This window comes from Rhinatrema bivittatum, chromosome 1 (assembly GCF_901001135.1).
Source record: "Rhinatrema bivittatum chromosome 1, aRhiBiv1.1, whole genome shotgun sequence".
In the NCBI taxonomy this organism is placed as follows: domain Eukaryota; kingdom Metazoa; phylum Chordata; class Amphibia; order Gymnophiona; family Rhinatrematidae; genus Rhinatrema; species Rhinatrema bivittatum.
Window position 1 is genome coordinate 340,369,017 of NC_042615.1, and position 21,896 is coordinate 340,390,912.

A 21,896-nucleotide genomic window follows, 5' to 3' on the forward strand; every position below is an offset into this window, starting at 1 on the left:
GCTTTTACAGTAAAGTCAGTGGGGCCTTCTTCCATTGACATAAATGTAAATTGAAAAGCAAATGAAACCAATGAACGAATATGCTTTTGTTCCAGAATTAATGAAACTAATTGAGGTACTCACAAAATGAACCAACAAAATGAAACAAAATTTTCGAGGTTGCACATTCCTACCACAGAGACACCCCCCCCCCCCCCCGTGTTGTTTCTCAGCAAAAATAAACAAAAGCAGAGAATAGAAGACACATGCTTTACCTGGAAGGATCAACTCAGGCATCCACACATTGTAATGGTGGATAGGGTTTTTATGTGCTGGGAGCCTACCATCTTTACCTCTCACATGGGGGAGCTATCCATCTTATATTTACTACACTCTGTTCCCCTCTCTGTAATGGGTGAAACCATTACTCTGGTAGAGAACCTTTAGGCCTCTCTATATAATGCATTTGCTTGAATATCATATAAAATTGAAAATTCCACACATACCTCTTGGCCCTAGCCCCAACATTGTCCCAAATTTTCCCTTTTTTGTGCAGGTCAATGTGTGCATGAAACCAAAAATACACAAATAATTTTATAAAGATAGGTATGTATATGAGTACAAGCTACTTACACACGTATATGCAAATTTTACGCACATAACTCCTTTGAAAATAAACTCAAGTGAGTTTATCTGGTTCAAGCTGTGGCTAACAAGGAGGATAAGATCCGCTCAGTCCATGGGACACCTATACTGCTTGGGAATCCCCAATTTGAGAGGCAAATAATGAAATGAAGTCTGGTCTCTGGTTACAATTTTTCTTCCTTGGGGAGCCTGAACAGCAGCAGGGCCTCACTAGGAGAATGTGAAGGAAAAATGAGAAGTGGATTGAGCTGAAGAGATTTGAAAACAACTGTGAGTAACATAAGAATTTAGAAGATATGACAGAAAAATTGTGAATTTGTAGAACTGTGATTTGCATTAATGAACTCTTCCTGTTTTTCTGAACTTTTGCTTTGGACTATCACTTATTTTTGAGAATAAACTCAAATCCTTCTTTGGGTGTGGACAGGAGGTTTATTGAACTTTGAGACTCATAGCTGAAACTATCCCCCACTGCTCTATAACCTCCCTGATCTTCGACTGTGGCCAACTTTTTCCCAATTCTACACTCTGAGCGAAGAGGGGGAGGTTTATGCAGCCATAGCAGCTGAAAGCAGCATGTGTTTAGACAGGAGGAAGAGAAGGGTCATCTGCATATCCTACCCAGCAGCCCCCGCGAGAGGACTCCAGAGGTCACAGCAAGCAATCCAGGCTTCAAACGACACAGCCTCAGCTTCCAGAGGCCCCTGCATCTTTTTCAGCAGAAGAGGACCTCTCAATCCAATGGGAGCATTGAGAGGAGATCATCTTGGTGGTGGCTAAAGAGGATTGGTAAGTATCGCTTTGGGAAATCTTAAAAAGTTTGGTAAGAGGTGAAATAGTGGGGTATATTCTTTAGAGTTTGTGTGTGTTTGAGATAATAAGCAAGCCAGAGGGAGTTCATTCTAGTGACTGTCTTTCTTTCTCTCCCATCCACCTCTAACTTATCCTTTGCTTTACAGGCAAGCAATACTTTCTTATTAAAAATCAATCAGGCTCTTATCTAAATTACACTATTATTGAGAGTTTAATCATCTGCTTGTAGGTCACTACCAGATTAATACTGAATGCACCAATACATTTAAAGAACTCTAACTGAATGCAATACTCCCAAGGCAACCTAAACTTAACTAGGAATTCAACAAAATTAAGATGAAGGCAGCAATCAAAGCAGCAAGAGGGTGGTCATCCAGTCTTTTGCATCGAGTGTCACATGTATGATTTTTTTACCTGGTAACCGTATCAGGTATACACAATGGGTGAAAAAGAACCACTTTCTCTCTATATATATATATATAACACCACACAAATTGTAAGAGAAAAGCATACAACTTTATTATCACAAGTTTCAAAGACAATTTAGGACATATGTCCTAAAATATAAACCCACACACTCACTCATTCACACTTTAAAAATATCCATCAAATACAAAATGGTAGTCAGCCATGTGACCCCAAAGGTCTATACAGTGATGTATATCATGTTTTAGTGCAATATTTTACACATTAACTTCCCTGTGGATATACCCACTTACAGTCTCTATACCCGGCTTTCGCCCATATCTACTTTATACTTCACAGACACATGAAACATGATTGTACAATACTGTGCGTCACTATTGCCTGTCCTCAAATGCTCTTTGTTTGGCTGATTTCCTTGTATGAATCTCTTTTCTTTGAAATGACCGTTCTTCACTTTGCTGTTGATAGTTATTCACTGTGGTCTGACCCCAACAAGCGGCCCCTGTTTCACATGCGTTTGCTTCCTCAGGGGGACTGCAACCACTCAAGTCGTCTGTTATTCAGCATTTTCCCAGGCTGTCCACCAATTTCCAAACTATCTTCAACTTTCTCCCTTTTATTCCAAAGACCAAATTCTTCAAAACGCAGCAGATATCACAATCGATGTAAACCATTTCTCTAATTGTCCAAAAAGTATGTCTTACAAGAGATGAACGTTTCCAAACCCCTTCATCTCCAACTAATTCAAAAGACATCCAACTGCGCCATAAACTCACCGTGGTGATTTTTGAAGAATTTGGTCTTTGGAAGAAAAGGGAGAAAGTTGAAGATAGTTTGGAAATTGGTGGACAGCCTGGGAAAATGCTGAATAACAGACGACTTGAGTGGTTGCAGTCCCTCTGAGGAAGCAAACGCATATGAAACAGGGGCCGCTTGTTGGGGTCAGACCACAGTGAATAACTATCAACGGCAAAGTGAAGAACGGTCATTTCAAAGAAAAGAGATTCATACAAGGAAGACAGCCAAACAAAGAGCAATTGAGGACAGACAATAGTGACACACAGTATTGTACAATCATGTTTCATTTTTCTGTGAAGTATAAAGTAGATATGGGCGAAAGCCGGGTATAGACTGTAAGTGGGTATATCCACAGGGAAGTTAATGTGTAAAATATTGCACTAAAACATGATATACATCACTGTATAGACCTTTGGGGTCACATGGATGACTTTAAACATGGATGTTTTTAAAGTGTGAATGAGTGAGTGTGTGGGTTTATATTTTAGGACACATTTCCTAAATTGTCTTTGAAACTTGTGATAATAAAGTTCTATGCTTTTCTCTTACAATTTGTGTGATTTTTTTACCTGCCAGTCAGATGTTGTAATGGTGCTCCTAGTTAAAGTGCTCCTGGCTCTCAGAGAATGAATCCAATCTCTGGAAGCTAGAGAGTGGCAGACCAGACATAGCTGAAGCAGCCAGACAGGTATATAGATGAGACCTTCAGGGGTATAGTAGCCAAGTCCCAACTCCAGTCTGGCAGCCGTGAAGCTGCCTTGGAGGAGAAAAGTCTCCTAGTCGGAGAGCATCATCCTTGTGCAGCAGGAAGTGATCCATCCTGTAGCAAGGACCTGCTCTGGGGGTGATGCATTGTCCTTTCACATTGAGGACTAAACTCCTAGGACTACTGCCCAGGAGGGAAGGGTTAGGTTGGCCCTCGTAGTTGGTGATTCAATTATTAGAAATGTTGATAGCTGGTGGATGTGAGGACTGCCTGGTAACTTGCCTGCTATTTCCCAAATTAACTTTTTAAATAGCCCTTTATGGACTTCTCCTCCAGGAATTTCTCCAAACCTTTTTTAAACCCAGCTACAATAACCGCCCTAACCACATTCCCTGGCAATGAATTCCAGACCTTAACTGTGCATTGAGTAAAAAAAAGAATGCTCACTGATTTGTTTTAAATGTACAACTTCCTAACTTCATAGCATGCCCCCTAGTCCTTCTATTATCTGAAAAAGTAAATAACTGATTGATATTTACCAGTTCTAGTCCTCTCATGAATTTATAGACCTCTATTATATCTCCCCTCAGCCATCTCTTCTCTAAGCTGATCAGCTCTAAACTCTTTAGCCTTTCCTCATAGGTGAGCCGTTCCATTCCCTTTATCATTTTGATCACCCTTCTCTGTACCTTCTCCAGTGCAACTATACCTTTTTTTTTTTTTGAGATGCATCAACCAGAATTCCACACAGCACTCAAGCTGCAGTCTCACCATGGAGTGATATACAGGCATGATGATATTCTCCATTTTATTCACCATTCCCTTCCTAATAATTCCTAATATTGTTTGCTTTTTTGACTGCCACAGCACACTGAGCTGACAATTTCATTGTATTATCCACTATGAAGCCTAGATCTTATTCCTGGGTGGTAACACCTAATATGAAACCTAACCTTATATAACTATAGCATGGGTTATTTTTCCCTATATGCATCACCTTGCACTTGTCCACATTAAATTTCATCTCCCATTTGGATGCCCAATCTTCCAGTTTTGACAGGTCCTACTGCAATTTATCACAATCCACATGTGATTTAATTATTAGAACATAAGAACATGCCATACTGGGTCAGACCAAGGGTCCATCAAGCCCAGCATCCTGTTTCCAACAGTGGCCAATCCAGGCCATAAGAACCTGGCAACTACCCAAAAACTAAATCTATTCCATGTTACCGTTGCTAGTAATAGCAGTGGCTATTTTCTAAGTCAACTTAATTAATAGCAGGTAATGGACTTCTCCTACAAGAACTTATCCAATCCTTTTTTAAACACAGCTATACTAACTGCACTAACCACATCCTCTGGCAACAAATTCCAGAGTTTAATTGTGTGTTGAGTAAAAAAGAACTTTCTACGATTAGTTTTAAATGTGCTACATGCTAACTTCATGGAGTGCCCCCTAGTCTTTCTATTATCCGAAAGAGTAAATAACCGATTCACATCTACCCGTTCTAGACCTCTCATGATTTTAAACACCTCTATCATATCCCTGCTCAGCTGTCTCTTCTCCAAGCTGAAAAGTCCTAACCTCTTTAGTCTCTCCTCATAGGGGAGCTGTTCCATTCCCGTTATCATTTTGGTAGCCCTTCTCTGTACCTTCTCCATCGCAATTATATCTTTTTTGAGATGCGGTGACCAGAATTGTACACAGTATTCAAGGTGAGGTCTCACCATGGAGCGATACAGAAGGCATTATGACATTTTCTGTTTTATTCACCACTCCCTTTCCAATAATTCCCAATATTCTGTTTGCTTTTTTGACTGCAGCAGCACACTGAAGCAAAGATTTAAATGTGTTATCCACTATAACGCCACCTAACCCATGACTTTTTACTTTTCCTAGAAGCCTCTCATGAGGAACTTTGTCAAATGCCTTCTGAAAATCCAAGTATACTACATCTACCGGTTCACCTTTATCCACATGTTTATTAACTCCTTCAAAAAGGTGAAGCAGATTTGTGAGGCAAGACTTGCCTTGGGAAAAGCCATGCTGACTTTGTTCCATTAAACCATGTCTTTCTATATGTTCTGTGATTTTGATGTTTAGAACACTTTCCACTATTTTTCCTGGCACTGAAGTCAGGCTAACCGGTCTGTACTTTCCCGAATCTCTCCTGAGCCCTTTTTAAATATTGGTGTTACATTAGCTATCCTCCAGTCTTCAGGTAAAATGGATGATTTTAATGATAGGTTACAAATTTTTACTAATAGTTCTGAAATTTCATTTTTTAGTTCCTTCAGAACTCTGGGGTGTATACCATCCGGTCCAGGTGATTTACTACTCTTCAGTTTGTCAATCAGGCCTACCACATCTTCTAGGTTCACTGTGATTTGATTCAATCCATCCGAATCATTACCCATGAAACCTTCTCCAGTACAGGTACCTCCCCAACATCCTCTTCAGTAAACACCGAAGCAAAGAAATCATTTAATCTTTCCGTGATGGCCTTATCTTCTCTAAGTGCTCCTTTAACCCCTCGATCATCTAACGGTCCAACTGACTCCCTCACAGGCTTTCTGCTTTGGATATATTTTAAAAAGTTTTTACTGTGAGATTTTGCCTCTACGGCCAACTTCTTTTCAAATTCTCTCTTAGCCTGTCTTATCAATGTCTTACATTTAACTTGCCAACATTTATGTATTATCCTATTTTCTTTTGTTGGATCCTTCTTCCAATTTTTGAATGAAGATCTTTTGGCTAAAATAGCTTCTTTCACGTCCCCTTTTAACCATGCCGGTAATTGTTTTGCTTTCTTTCCACCTTTCTTAATGTGTGGAATACATTTGGACTGTGCTTCTAGAATGGTATTTTTTTTAACAATGACCACGCCTCTTGCACACTTTTTACTTTTGTAGCTGCTCCTTTCAGTTTTTTTCTAATAATTTTTCTCATTTTCTCAAAGTTTCCCTTTTTAAAGTTTAGCATGAGAACTGTGGATTTGTATACTGTTCCTCTTCCAGTCATTAATCCAAATTTGATCATATTATGATCACTACTGCCAAGCGGCCCCATCACCTTTACCTCTCTCACCAAATTCTGTACTCCACTGAGAATTAGATCTAAAATTGCTCGCTCTCTCGTCGGTTCCGAACCAATTGCTCCATAAAGCTATCATTTATTCCATCCAGGAACATTATCTCTCTAGAGTGTCCCGATGATACATTTACCCAGTCAATATTGCGGTAATTGAAGTCTGCGAGTAAACACGTTGTACAAAAATCTTAAATTTTTCAATGTGTTATGTTTTTTAAATAATTTTTTAATGTTTTTTTAAAATATATTTAGGACCATCATAATACCCGTGGTCTGCATGCATATTATGCCTCTCCCCACTCAACTTAACTTTCCAGCTTCAACTACACTCTTCTAACAAACCAACCAGAAGGGCATACCAGAACAGAATGATCACCCAAGCAGCAAAATCTACCCTGAGGAAACGCGCTCTATCCACAGCGGGCCCGTCTCTCTGGAACTCACTACCACCGGACCTCCACCTTGAACCGTGCCATACTACTTTCAAAGTGAAACTCAAGACTTGGCTTTTCCATCAAGCTTTCCCAGAGAGCTAAAAGCAAGAAGAACAAACATCCAGCCTTGTCTTACAGCAATATTGTAATGTTCATATTGCTTCAGTTATATGTTTCAAGTTGTTTTCTAAGTTGATCTTAGTGGTTTCATAATAGATTGTACTTTGATTATTATCCGTTCATTATATTCGATATGTTCTATGTAAACCGCCTCCCCGGCGATAGTTATCTTTGTTAAATGTGAACCGGAGTGATATGTATTGTATACAGGAACTTCCGGTATATAAAAACCAAAAATAAATAAATAAATAAATAAATATTCTCAGCCATTACGGGTCATTTTTAATCATCGGTCCAACACTATGAATATCTTTATCACTTTTTTTTCTATATTTTTTCAAGAATGCTTCTTGAAAAATTGAATTCTCCCATTATTGAAGTCTCCCATTATTACTGCACTACCAATTTGGTTAGCTTTCCTAATTTCTCTTAGCATTTCACTGTCCGTCTCACCATCTTGACTAGGTGGACGGTAGTATACTCCTATCACTATAGTGTTCCCCAACACACAAGGGATTTTTACCCATAAAGATTCAATTTTGCATTTAGTCTCATGCAGGATGTTTATCCTGTTGGACTCTATGCCATCCCAGACAAAGCGCCTCACCAGCTCCTGGGTGCTCCTCTCTATCATTACGATATAATTTGTACCCTGGTATAGCACTGTCCCATTGGTTGTCCTCCTTCCTCCATGTCTCTGAGATGTCAATTAAGGCTATGTCATCATTCACTGCTATATATTCTAATTCTCCCATCTTACTTCTTAGACTTCTGGCATTAGCATACAAACATTTCAAAGTTTGTTTTTTGTTTGTATTTTCATTCTGCTTTTTAATTGATAGGGATAAGTTGGAATTTTTTAGCTCAGGTGAGTTTTTAGTTAAGGACACTTGGACTACTTTTCTTATTATTGGAACTTCACTGTCAGGATGCCCTAATTCTTATGCATCATTAGTATCCTTTGAAGATACCTCTCTCCGAACCATGCGCTGCTGAGCGACTGCCGGCTTTCTACTTTGTTCTAGTTTAAAAGCTGCTCTATCTCCTTTTAAAGGTTAGCGCCAGCAGTCTGGTTCCACCCTGGTTAAGGTGGAGCCCATCCCTTCAGAAGAGACTCCCCCTTCCCCAAAAGTTTCCCCAGTTCCTTACAAAGCTGAAGCCCTCTTCCCTGCACCATCGTCTCATCCACGCATTGAGACTCCGGAGGACTGCCTGCCTCTGGTGACCTGCGCGTGGAACAGGGAGCATTTCAGAGAATGCTACCCTGTTGGTTCTGGATTTAAGCTTTCTACCTAAGAGCCTAAATTTGGCTTCTGAATAATTTTGTGTTATCTGCAAATTTTATCACTTCACTCGTCATATGCTTTTCCAGATCATTTATAAATATATTGAAAAGCACAGGTCCAAGTACAGATCCCTGAGGCACTCCACTGTTCACTTTTTTCCCCTGTGAAAACTGACCATTTAATCCTACTCTCTGTTTCCTGTCTTTTAACCAGTTTGCAATCCATAAAAGGACATCGCCTCCTAGCCCATGACTTATTAGTTTTCTTAGAAGCAGCTAATGGGGGACTTTGTCAAATGCCTTCTGAAAATACATATACACTACATCTACCAGTTCACCTTTATCCACGTTTATTAACCCCCTTCAAAAAAAATTAAGCTGATTTGTGGGACAAGACTTCCCTTGGGTAAATCCATGCTGACTGTGTTTCATTAAACCATGTCTTTCTATATGTTCTGTGATTTTGTTCTTTAGAATAGTTTCCAATATTTTTCCCTTCACTGAGTCAGGATCACACCTGGATCCCTTTTTAAATATAGGGGTTACACATTGGCCATCCTCCAGCCTTCAGGTACAATGGATGATGTTAATGGTAGGTTACACATTTACACTAATAGATCAGAAATTTCATTTCTTTCAGAGACTTGGGGTGTATGCCATCCAGTCCAGGTGACTTGCTACTCTTTAATTTGTCAATCTGGCCTATTATATCTTCCAGGTTCACCATGATCTGGTTCAGTTCATTCTAATCATCACCCTTTAAAATCATTTCCAGAACCGGTATCTCCCCAATATCCTCATTAGTAAACATAGAATTAATTTAGTTTTTATACGATTGCTGTATCTTCCCTAACCCCCTCGATCATCTAACAGTCCAACTACTCCCTCACGGGATTCCTGCTTTGGATATATTTTTAAAAGTTTTTATAATGAGTTTTTGCCTCTATAGCCAACTTCATTTCAAATTTTCTCTTAGCCTGACTTATCAATATCTTACATTTAACTTAACAATGCTTATGCTTTTTTCTATTTTCTTCAGATGGATCCTTCTTCCAATTTTTGAAGGATTTTTTAATAGCTAAAATAGCCTGTTTCACCTCATCTTTTAACCATGCCAGTAATCATTTGGCCTTCTTTCCATCTTTCTTAATGCATGGAATATATCTGGACTACGCTTCTAAGATGGTAGTTTTAAACAATGTCCACGCCTGTTGTACACTCTTCACCTTTGCAGCTGAACCTTTCAGTTTTTTTCTAATTACCTTCCTCATTTTATCAGTCTACCATTTGAAAGTATAGTTTTAGACTGTAGACTTACATACGGGCCGATAAAGTAAAATGCATGGGAGAGCCAGCGCTCCGAGGTGAGCACCCGCTCTCTCGACGTGTGCCCAGGCTACTCTTCTGGGCACGCAATTTTGTATTCAAATGAGGGCCCGCAGTAATAAGGAGGTACTAAGGACACTAGCGCATCCCTAGCACCTCCTTATTGACAGAAGTGGCGGCTGTCAGCGGGTTTGATAGCCGACGCTTAATTTTACCAGCGCTGGTTGTCAAACTCACTGACAGCCATGGGTTCGGAAAACAGACACCGGCAAAATTGAGCGTCTGTCTTCCAACCCGCAAGCCGCGGACTGATTTTTTATTTTTTTTTATTTTTGGGGCCTCCGACTTAATATCGCTATATTAAGTCGGAGGGTGTACATAAAAGCAGTTTTTTCTGCTTTTCTGTACACTTTCCCGATGCCAGCCGAAATTAACTTCTGCCTTTGGGCAGGCGTTTTCTGAGAGTAAAATGTGTGGCTTGGCTGCACATTTTACTTTCTATATGGCGTGGGAATAGCTAATAGGCTCATCAACATGCATTTGCATGTTGCGGGCACTATTAGTTTTTGGGGGGTTGGACAAGCGTTTTCCTCGTGCTATTACCCCTTACTGAATAAGGGGTACTAATAGCGTGTCGAAAACGCGTGTCCAGATGGGGGCTAATGGTGCACTTGGCCTGAGTGCACCGTACTTTATTGACCTGATATTGTTCCCCTTCTAGTCATGTTATGATCACAATTGCCAAGTGGCCCCACCACAGTTACCTCTCTCACCAAATCCTACGTTCCAATATGATTCAGATCTAAAATAGCTCCCTCTCTCATCAGTTCCTAAACCAACTCCTCCACGAAACAGTCATCTCTCTAGCATTTCCAGATATTATATTTACCCAATCAATATTGGGGTAATTGAAATCTGGAATAAGTCAAATAGGACAACAGAAGCAGAACCTTGCACTAAGCAAGTATCAAGACACAACGTGCAAGGAAAAGATTTAAAGTTCCACCAAACTATCAAGTGTATAAATTCTAGATTTTATTCTTTTCAAGATTGTACTGTTCTGTTCATGTGTCTCACTCTGCATGTCAACGTGGCCCCTAACCCCTACACTACTACCTAAACCTCACCTCGAGGTGAGGTTCTCTGATGATCTGTCTTGATGGGAATATGGAGATATGCCTCTGTCAGGTCGAGAGAGGCCAGGAACTCCCCCTTGTGCACTACCACAATCACTGTGGGCTTCCTATAGCAGCATAAATAGCTGCTTACTATGGTGCCACCCCCAGATGCGCTCTCTCTCACACACACACACACACACACACACACATTTCAGGCCCTTCCCCAATCTTCCCCAGCCTAAAAATGCCCAGAACACAATTTACGAAAAAAAAATCGCAATTTACGTTATGGGCATATCGCACAGCTTAACGCCAATGAAAAAGGTGTAGTTATTTTCAGCGTTAAAACTGTGCGATGTTGTGTGTTATGGCTTCGTGAAGCCAGCCCACTTTTTCAAAAATCCCGCTCCTCCCGTTTTAAAAATTAGCATAGCACCATGCGTTATGGTGCGATGCTATATCTCGGAGAGATTGATTTACTGTTTAATTTGTTTTTTATGGAGTTGTCCTGTTCAATTGTTTTATGTAAAACCTAGGGCCTCTACTTAGGCCTTGGGCATTTTTCTGTTTCTCTGCTCCGTGTAAAGCGGATTGATTTGCATCTCTTACAAGAACTTCGGTATATAAAAGCTCAAAATAAATAAAAATGAATGGTGCTTTTCGCATGCGTTAAGGCGTTTTTCGCATGCGAGTTGGAAAATAACCCCCTAAATACCTCTGAATATTGACCTCTTTCAGAATAAGTTAAATGTTCTTCTTCCTTGGAATTTTCAAAGATGACTAAATTAAAGTTAAGTTTTTAAAATAAATCTATGCTGTGATATAAAACTATGCAATTATAAAGTATACAGAAGCTGATCATTCTTCCCCGTCCCCCTCATTTATGCTATAATTAGTGATGCTCTAATGCAAAGCTTCCCAAGCTTGTCCTGGGATCCCACAATCAGCTGCATTTTCAGAAGTTCACAATATGCATGAGATAAATCTGCATGCATTGACAACACAGTATATGCAAATGTATCTCATGCATATTGACTGTGGATATCCTGAAAAGCCTACTGGCTATGGGGTTCCCAGAACAGGCATGGAAAGTCCTGCTCTAAAGTGAGTGGAATACTGAAAGGGGTGCCGTTTACCTCGATACTACATCACCTTGGTGGCTGAAGGAAGCAATGCACACTATCAGGATACACTGCAATACACTACAGTACCTTTTGCTGATAGAAGAACCCACAGGTTCAGGCAACTCTATCAGAGCAGAGGAAGGTGTTTGCTTCTCATCCTGAATCATGAATCTGATGGGTCGCTGAACACCCCAAAGAATTTCCAGTAGTCCTGCGATAACAACCGGCTGACCTTGTTCCTAGAGAACAATAAACAGGCCAACAATAATCCACTTGAAATAAGTGTACTTCATTCACAAAATCTTCCCTTTTGCATATTCACACTCTCATCTGCTTAACTCTTCAGCTTTGCTTATTCCTCTTCCTGGACCTTTCTTTTGATTTGTTTTTTGACATCACAAAACATTCTTTGCTTTCCTTCACTTTCCCTTCTAGTTTTCAGTGTCCAGCCTCTTTCTAACTCTGTTCCAGCCCTATCGCACGGGACATTCTGGCTCCACTTTTCTTTTCTCACTAGGGGCTCATTGGGGGATTTGTGTTCGCTCCACATTTTTACCTCTTCACGCCTGTTCTCTGGATCTTATTTCATCATCTGGCATTTCAAACCATCACATGCCAGCAATACTCAAGTCTCATTCCTTTTTGCCTCTTGAATAATTCTGATATTCAGCAAATAATTCTAGCATTCAGCTGAATGTTTGATTCAAAGATTTAAATGGAAAAATAGTCAGGATATCCTCCTCATCCCTGCTCTTGGGTCTCCCAGTCTCTTGACCCTTCCTCCCTCTTTCACATTTCTGCTTGCCTGTGTCTCTAGCCTAGTTCCTCCCACACTTTCCCTCCTCCCCTCTCTGTGCCCTCCTCAAAGGCCATCAGAAAAGCAATGCTACTTGCAGGACCTGTCTATATTTCTGTTTGAACCATGTAGTATAGATGTGCATTCATCTTTTGTTTCATCATGTTACTTTACAAATACATTTCTGTGCGTTAAATGGCATTTATGTGTAAGATTTTTGTGTCTGTGCATAAAAATTCATTTTATGCACATAATGAAACAAAAAAAAACAACAAAACAAAAACAGAAAATTAAAAACATAACAAAAAAAAACCCTATGAAAAGCAAAATGAAAGAAATACATTTTTCCCATGCACACCCTTATCATGCACTGCTGGCAGACCTCACACTATTCTTGCAAGATCTATCTACACTGTACAGTCAAGGAAAGTAGTCAGCACCTGTAAGAGAAGCACCCACATCCTGCCATCTTCAGAGCTGCCAAAAGGGAATAATTTGCCAGAGGGAGATTTTTACTGATCTATGAGCAAAGAAAATTACTTGAAAACTGCCTTATATTAGTGTCCCCTCCCCCCCTCTACTCCTAACCTCCGAACATCCCTCTCTCCTTTTCTTCACAGAATGCAAAAAGGAGCAGACTTCCCTACCCCCCCAAACTTCCTTCACTTTCCCCTCTCCATCCCGACCCCTAACCCCTACCTACACCAAATTTTTTTTATTACACTACTTACTGCTCCTCCAGAGTAGTCTTTTCCACACGCCAGTGCGCACTTCCTCGGGACAGCAGTTAGCCGGCCTCCCTTGCGCCCCGCCCTGTTCCTCCCCATCCAGACCATCTCCCCTGGCTCGCCCCTTTTTTCAGGGCCCAGCACTTGTGCTCGCGTCGGGACTTGCACGTGTGGCTGGGCCCTTTTGAAACATGTGCGGCGTGCGCAGGGCCCGGCCACGTGCATAAGTCCCAATTTTTACACCCACAGTACTTTAAAAATTCGCCCTTAAGTCAACTTGATTAATTACGGCTTATGGACTTCTCCTCCAGGAACTTATCCAAAAAGGTTTTTTTAAACCCAGCTATGCTCACTAACCCTAATGATATCCTCCGGCAACGAATTCCAGAGCTTAACTGTACTTTGAGTGAAAAAAAAGTTCTATGATTTGTTTTAAATGTGCTACTTGCTCACCAGGCCTTTGAATATGAATCTGAGTTTCTAAGCCACTGAAAAAACCCATCTGTTCTGCAGTTTGCTCATATAAGCCTGAAGACCACTGATAAAAAATATACCTCCCATGGATCCATTAAAATATAATATTAGAAATATAATATGAATATATATAGGAAACTTTCTTCTAATCAAATAAGGCTTATTTTAGTGATACATTCAGAGGAACCTGTGGAGAATTGCAAACCTGGGATAGACCACTGGTTTTTAATGCTGCAAACTAATGGAGGGTCAGTTTCAGTTCAAGTTATAATGCTACTGCTTTTGGAGTGCTAAGCGATATCACCACACACCAAAGATAATTTAAAGCACACCAAAGACTATTTTAAGCAGGCTTTACCTGATGAAATGAAAGCTGCATATTCTTCTGATCCTCATAGTAACAGTTGTAAGTCTTCAGTAAAGATGTCAGTTGATTCCTAGAAAGAGTGATGTTAGGAGATTAGTACTTCCTTCTCCAGCAAACCGATAAAAAAGTTGCATTCATCCACTATGCTAGTACAAGGATTGGAGGACTGACTCCAGACTCCTTTTAAACTGCTTCTGTGGTACATTGTGTTTGAAAATCTCCTTGTCCTGTGCAAGCTTTCAAATTCATATAAACCTTCTAGTAAATAGTAAAAAAATATATCTTATAGTAAATAGTAAAAAAAAAAAGACAATGACACTGAAGAACTGCCAATTGGATGCTGTCTCTTTAAGGGCTGCAAACTCACACTGCAGTCAGTTTGGGGCATTGGCAAACAGATCATTGCTTCCTGAGCAAGACTGAGGAGGTTCTCTACTAGGGGTGTGCATTCGTTTTGAACGCATATGTAAAACGCAACGAAATTTTTTTTTTTAACTTTAAAAAGTGATGAGGCGAAAACGATCGGATTTCCAACTTATTCAACATAGCTATGTTGAATACGTTGGAAATCGCGATTGTTGATCCTAAATAAAAATTTAAACCCCCTCACCCTTCTTAATCCCCCCCCCCAAGACTTACCAAAACTCCCTGGTGGTCCAGCGGGGAGTCAGGACGCCATTTCTGTATTCCTTGGGGGGGCCAAAAGTTCCGGTTGGGTCCAACGAGGGTCCCGGAGCGAACGCGCGGGGAATCACGTGACGTCCGCGTCACTCCGACGTGACGCCGACGTCACGTGCTCCTTGCAAAGAAATACAGGAATGGCGTCCTGACTCTCCGCTGGACCACCAGGGAGTTTTGGTAAGTCTTGGGGGGGGATTAAGGAATGTGAGGGGTTTAAATTTTTATTTAGGGAATCGGTGCACGTATGGACATAGACTCAACTTATGGAATTCTACATATGTCCATATTGACCGAAATTGACCCCCCCTTTCGACTTATGAACATAAACTTTTTGTCTGCACATCCCTATTCTCTACTCTGCCCTGAAACTAAAAAAAGTTGTCTGTTTTAATTAAGGGATCCATGCTGTGAAGGATTAGTAATTTGAATTGCCAGAGACTGAGAGCTCCTTTTTGCAAGGAGGGTTCAGCCCTTAGGACCAAAAGAAACGCTGAAGTCATCTCCCACCCTTCAGCATTCAAAGAGCTTCACAGTAAGACACAACCTGGGACTTTGAAATAAATGCAAAGACTGTGTGAAGACTGGAGATAGCTGCTGAATTGTCACCAGTTGAAATCTTTGAGCAGTATTTCATGTCTAAGCTACTACAGTTTGCATGTGTTTGCTGAGTGAGCAGAATGATTAAGTCTGCTAATTATTCAGTAAAGTTTAATGCTGTTATATGCTAATGCAATGTGTAACTTCATTATTGGTGCTGGGCTATCAGTTGGACTGCAGGTCTCTACAGCCTTAACCTTGTATAGTCTGGTTAACCCTGAATTAATAAACTACAAGAAACCAGTGTCAAACATATACATATGTTGGTGCCATCCGGAAAACTTACACCGTCCAGAACAATTGTTGGTTAACCACTAGAATGAATAGTTTGATTATTAACTCACTAAGGAAAAATTTTCAAAGTGGTTTCAAGCCATAAAATAGTATATATGTATGTAAGTAGCATGTGAAACTAGCGGATACGGTATTATATAAAACATAGAGAGTATGCACATATTTTCCATTTTGCATGTACATTTTACAGTGGTAAAAAGGGGTGGGCTAGGGGTGGATCTGATGTACTTGCAGTAGTTTTTATTTTGTAAGAGACATACGTGTATATATCACCAAACTTATTCATTCAATTTTTACCCCTACTAATTGACTTGTGCAAGTGAAATCAGACATGACTGTCATCTACAATGTTTGGATGGGAAGTCTAGCTGAACTGGGATTGTGTTCGGGGTAAAGTGCTAGAATCTAAGTGAACTGGAGAGGAGCTGGATATACGGGTGGAATTCCAAATATGCACGCAAGTAATTATTTTTAAACTGGAGCGGCCTGGGAGGGAACGGGTGAAGGCTGCGGGTGTCGGCGCACGCAAGATGCCCTAGCGTGCACCCCCTTGGACGCGCTGCCCCCCGATTTTATAACATGCGCGCACCTGCGCGTGCATGTTATAAAATCGGGCGTCCATGTGTGCGCGCCGGGTAGTGCATGCACATGGATGCCTGCGCGCAAGTTCTTAAAATCTACCCCATAAATTGTAGCAATTTTCATAAGCCATTTACTCAACTAAATTGCATTTACCTGAGTAAATCCTATAGACAATTAAATGGCATATATTGTAACAATTTTCAAAAACCTACTTAGTCAAGTAAAACCCAGTTTTAGTCAAGTAAATGCTTTATAAAATCAGGCCCATAGGTTATATTTTTTAAGTACCTAAAATATAGGCACATATGTTTATAAAACAAGTAGAAAAAGTATGCATGTTCTTGCATTGGAAATATTTGCGCATACTGAAACATACAAACGGATTTTTGGAGCAGAAATAACTTGGTTTATAAAATACTAATATTAATCTCCACACATCCATTTATAAGGTCAAAGTTTAAAAGCCCTGTGTGTGCAGAATCTGGGAGATAAGCGCATGGCTGGGCCATGCGCACACCGCGTGGATTTTCGGATGCCCACAATCAAGTGCTTGTCTCCCGGTACGCACATTGGAAGGGCTAAACTAAAAACGGGGCGGGCTGGGACAGCACCATTAGGAGCTGCCCCGCTGAAGCGCGTGCCGGGATCTGACTGGCCCACGTATCCGGCTGCTGCCTTGTAGAGCAAGTAAGTTTTAAAACAAAAACAAATGTAGGGTAGCGAGCGGAATTTTAGGGGTTGGAGGTAGTTGGATAAAAGGGAGGCAAGTTAAGCAGGGGGTTTAGGAAGTTCCCTCATCCGCTCCTTTATTGGAGGAAACTAGGAGGGAATAGGGCGCATTGTATAACTTGTATACAAATTGATATATAACATTGTATATATTCGTTCCTTATGTTATACTTTGTTATGATAATCGTATGCTTTTGCTCTCAACTCTCACACTCTGTAAATCCCTGTTCATTGTAACTTTATCTTCCTAGTTAATTGGTTACCCCTTGTTTCACTGTAAACCGGTACGATAAGACACTAGTCTTGAGTATCGGTATATCAAAAGAATTTAAATAAATAAATACATAAATAAATTGTGTCGCCGTGTGCAGGTTGTAAAATCCCCCCCCCACACACACACACACACACACCTATGCGGGTGATTCAGCACTTGCGCACACACGCGAGCGCCGATATAAAATCATGCACAGATGTGCATGTGGGTAGCAGATTTTATTACATGCGCATCGTCACGCACATGTTATACAATCGCCAGGTCCGTGATGTGTGCGTGCCAGCAACCGCACGTACATGGACACCAGCGCGTGGGTCTCAAAAATTACCGACATAGGGGGTAAATTTTCCACTGTGCGCATGCTTACCGGCGCGCGCACATGGATGTGCCGATTTTCCACCATGCTCCTGAGCTGAAGTAAGTTGCACGTGCCTGCCAGCTACCTGCGCGTGAGTCTTCATGACAGCGAACAATGACGCTGTCCCGGCCCGCCCCTGCCCCTCCCAGAACATCCCCCCCCCCTCAGCCCTCCCCTTCAGAGAGGCCCGGCACTTACTCGCATACCGGCGTTTATGCGCATGGCTGGACCTCTTCGAAAATTCGCCCGGCGCACTTAAACGCCGGATTTTATGCGCGTAGGGCTTTGAAAATTCACCCTATAGTGCATAAATGTTGTACTGCAGATAGTTTTGAAAGTCAGGCTCCCTGGGTGTCAGCTGGGAGTCTGATGAATAAAACTGGTTCTGTAAAGGGAAGAGTAGGCTACAAGTACTTTGGGGAACGCTGTAAGGGGAAGGGGGAAGGGAAAACGTCAATACTGTGTTAAGTGTTCTTGTTTGTTTTGCTCTTTTTGAATTCTTTCTTAATAAAAATAATTTTGCTATAAGTTCTTTTGACTTTCTATTTCATATAATTGTAGCAGAGGCTGAAATACGAAGTTTTTCTTTTCTCTGTTACTTGTGGAGCCCTTCTTCCTCTGTCCTTTCTAGGAAGTGGGACTTGGAGAGGTTTGTTTCTGGTCAGGGGTGGGAGGTGGGACATAAACTTCAGGATCTTTCCCATTCTGGGGGAAGATAAACATCAGGGTTCTTGGCACATAACCAGGAATTCAAGTTAGTTGGTATACAATCCCCACACTCCATGCAAAGCAGGTGCTCCAAGAAAGAGTCTTTAATTAAATTTCAATAGAAATAATTTCACAGTCAGTACATATAATAAGATTTGTATCTGAACATGCCATGTGCCAAAAAATACTAGCTTTTCTCTAACCAGTTCCACAACTACTCAAGAAGAAGCCTGGCAACTTGCAAAACCACTGGCACTACTGCTGACCAAGAAATAAACATTGAAGAAGTATGATAAGGGGCCTTTGCACCTCCCATTATCCCTAGCCAGTTGACTGTCAAGCTGACTCCTCCACCAAGAACCTCCTCTGCCATTACCCCTTTGAAGAAAACCCTATTAACTGAAGGTCCTTGCTTCTGAAATTCTCCCATGCTGCAGACTGCAGGTGATTCTTTTCCTTATCTTCTTGTTATTCTGGATGGATACTCCAAGAGTATGACTCAGATTTAGCCATATACTTATTCTGCTTCCCCCCTTTAGTAGCTGCTGCTTGGGGCTTCCAAACAATGTAGGCCTTTTTGTGAACAACTAACCCCAGGATGGTTCTTATCTTGTTCTTTCTCTGTAAACAGGAATTTCTCTCTACAGGAAGGAGTGGTCCTGCTCCACCTCCTCTCTGACGTCTCTTTTTGAAGGCTCTCCCTACAAAGGTCTCTATTACTCTTCTTAGACTAGGACATTCAGATGACAATTTTCAAAAGGGTCCAATATTCAAAAAATCCTAGAACAGGTAACTTATGTAGCTAAAGTTTGCCAGATAGGTTATTCTGGATATTCAGTAGCATAAATGTCCCGCTGCTTATCCCCGAATAAAGTTATCTGGCTACCTTTAACTGAATAACTATAAACCTAACCAGCCATCTTTTGAATAACTTTAGACTTAACCAACTATATTGAAATGATAGCTAGTTAAGGGCGATAGTGTAAAACCCAAAAGTGATGGATATCCCTAACGGCCCAATTCATTTACCAACACCTCAATAATGGGCATCAGTAACCATAAACACCATCTGATTCTATGTTGAAACAGTTTTATTAGGTTTTCAACAGACAAGACAATACTCACAATAGGCTCGGAGGGGTAAACACCATCTGATTCTAAACTGTAGCGTTAATTGCATGCAGTGTCATCTATATACATTTCATATACATACAAGCAAAGAATCTATTTTGCATACATTTTATTTTTTAATTATTCTATTGCACTTTTTCCTATCTGCATAATGCATTTATTTAATACACAACTTTATCAAAAAGATACAAAGCATCTACAATCAAACACAAAGTGAATATGTCAATATAATCAATTCATTATATGACTCACATATATATTATCATACGGACATATCCTAACCCTTAACCTTAATAATATCACATATTCATTCACACATCATTCATACTCATAAAACCTATACCCCATAAAGTACAGGATTATATATCATTGCTCGCTGTCTATTTAAGCATTAAATGTAATGACTTCTTCCCTTCTAGTCAGATGTTTCCATTCCTTTCCATTCCTTTACTCCAACGATGTTCACCCCTTTTCTCCAGCAATGTTCACCTCTTTTCTCCAGCGATGTTCACCCCTTTTCTCCAGCGATGTTCACCCCAAGGTGCCTTGTTTCACCCTACTAGGGCTTCTTCAGGGGAAATCCTTAACCAACTGTTTCATAAGAAAGGGATGTTCCCATTCACAGCCAAATACCTAAAACATACATAAATATCACACCCTTCAATAAATCTATTACTTAAACAACCCCACACAAAATATAACCTTTAACATAAGGATACTTACTACATTCAAAAATATCCCAAATATGTCCGAAAACTCTCATTAGATCAGTCTCCCATCATCCACTAAAAACACATACAAAACATACCATATCACCACCAAAATGCCCTTGTAAGTTATTATATATAGGGCATACTAAATGGAGAATACAGAAGAGGATTATCGAACACAAGAGTAACACACATATTGGTAAAGAAGGAGCACCCTTGGTTGGGCATTGGGGAGAAGCCCAACATCAGGTGGATGACGTGAAAATTTTCGTCATCACCAAATTGAGGGACTGCTTTGAGGGGAATGTAACTCAGACATTATGGAGACTAGAACAGAAATTTAATTTTTGGTGGCGATCCTACCAGCCATGGGGATTGAATACCGGTATTGAATGGGAAGCTTTTTATTGAGTGGCTAAGGTTCCTCTTGATACCAGGACATGTGAAGGGATCTGGTTGGATGTGTGTGCATGCTGGTAGAATATGTGTTGATAGTGTTAAATGAGTGGGTTATGGAGTAATGTTAGTAGAGAGAGATGGTTTAGATGGTAATGGGAATGTTCTATTGTGGGGTTATGACTCTTCAAGTTGTTAGGATATGTGAAGGGTATCGGTTATTTGTATGCACAGTGAATAGAATTAGTTTGATAGTGTTGAGTGGCATGTTGAATGTTGTAGGGTGATAATTTGTGTGTGGCGTGATTTGAGGTAGTGGGTGTTTTGCCATGTATGAATGGATTATGTAGCGGGTGTGTTATATTGTGTATTGAAGGTTGGAGATTTGTGGACATGATGATATGGGTATTACTTTGTTGGTTGATGTACGCGTCGGTGAGCGCGTGCTCGCACATGGAGAAGGTGGATGTTGTCTTTTGGGAGGCGTATGGCTCGCTCACGAAGAAGGTGGGTGTTGTCCTTTGGGAGGTGAATGTGGTTTGTGATTGGTTATGTGAAGGTTTAACATCAGGTGTGATGAATGAATGTGGATTCGGGTGGAGTGTGGTTAGCGTGTGATTGGTTTTGAGATCCTTTAAAAGGTTGGCGGTAGAGGGTTGAGAGCCATCTGATGGATTAACCTTTGATGTGAGTAGTGCTGGAAAAGCTTCTTTGGCAAATGAAGTCCTATGTATGAAGTAAGATGGTGGAAATTCTGAGGTTTGACATCTGTTGGGTGTAATATCCATTTCCTGGCATTGAGGCTGTGAGTATAGAATATTTTGAATCGTTGGTTAATTGTGCTTCAGCCACTATATTAACGTACTATTTGTTGTACTTGGGAGAGCAGTGGACCCTTGGGCCGGCCTGGAAGAAGAGAGTCTTTACTAGGAAGGCCGGGAGGCGGAGCTGGAGCTGGAGAGGCGAGGTCTTCACCCTCGTGGACCCAGGGTCCCCCCAGGAGGAGCCCGTAGGGACTGGGCCACAGGGACTACTACCAGAGGCCGGGGCGCCAGTGGTTACTGGAGATGGGGCAGACTGTGTTCAACAGTCTTAGGAACAACCTGGAATCAGGAACCAGGTATCAGCAGCAGGACCGGAGGGCTGAGGCAAGAGAAGTCAAGAGCAGGTCCGAGGTCGTGGCAGGCAGCGATCAAGAGTATC

General features: G+C 40.9%; 1 protein-coding gene across 3 annotated transcripts in view; it reads right to left on the reverse strand.

Annotated features, from left to right (window-relative positions):
• RASSF6 (Ras association domain family member 6) overlaps positions 1-21,896 on the reverse strand; it is a 94,930-nt gene that overhangs the window by 36,124 nt on the left and 36,910 nt on the right. For all 3 annotated transcript variants that reach the window (XM_029598852.1, XM_029598842.1, XM_029598859.1), the window contains 2 exons: positions 14,225-14,303; positions 11,956-12,107 (listed from right to left, as the gene is read on the reverse strand). In XM_029598852.1, the coding sequence (XP_029454712.1) occupies positions 11,956-12,107; positions 14,225-14,303 (231 nt within the window). The remainder of the gene's footprint in view (positions 1-11,955; positions 12,108-14,224; positions 14,304-21,896) is intronic.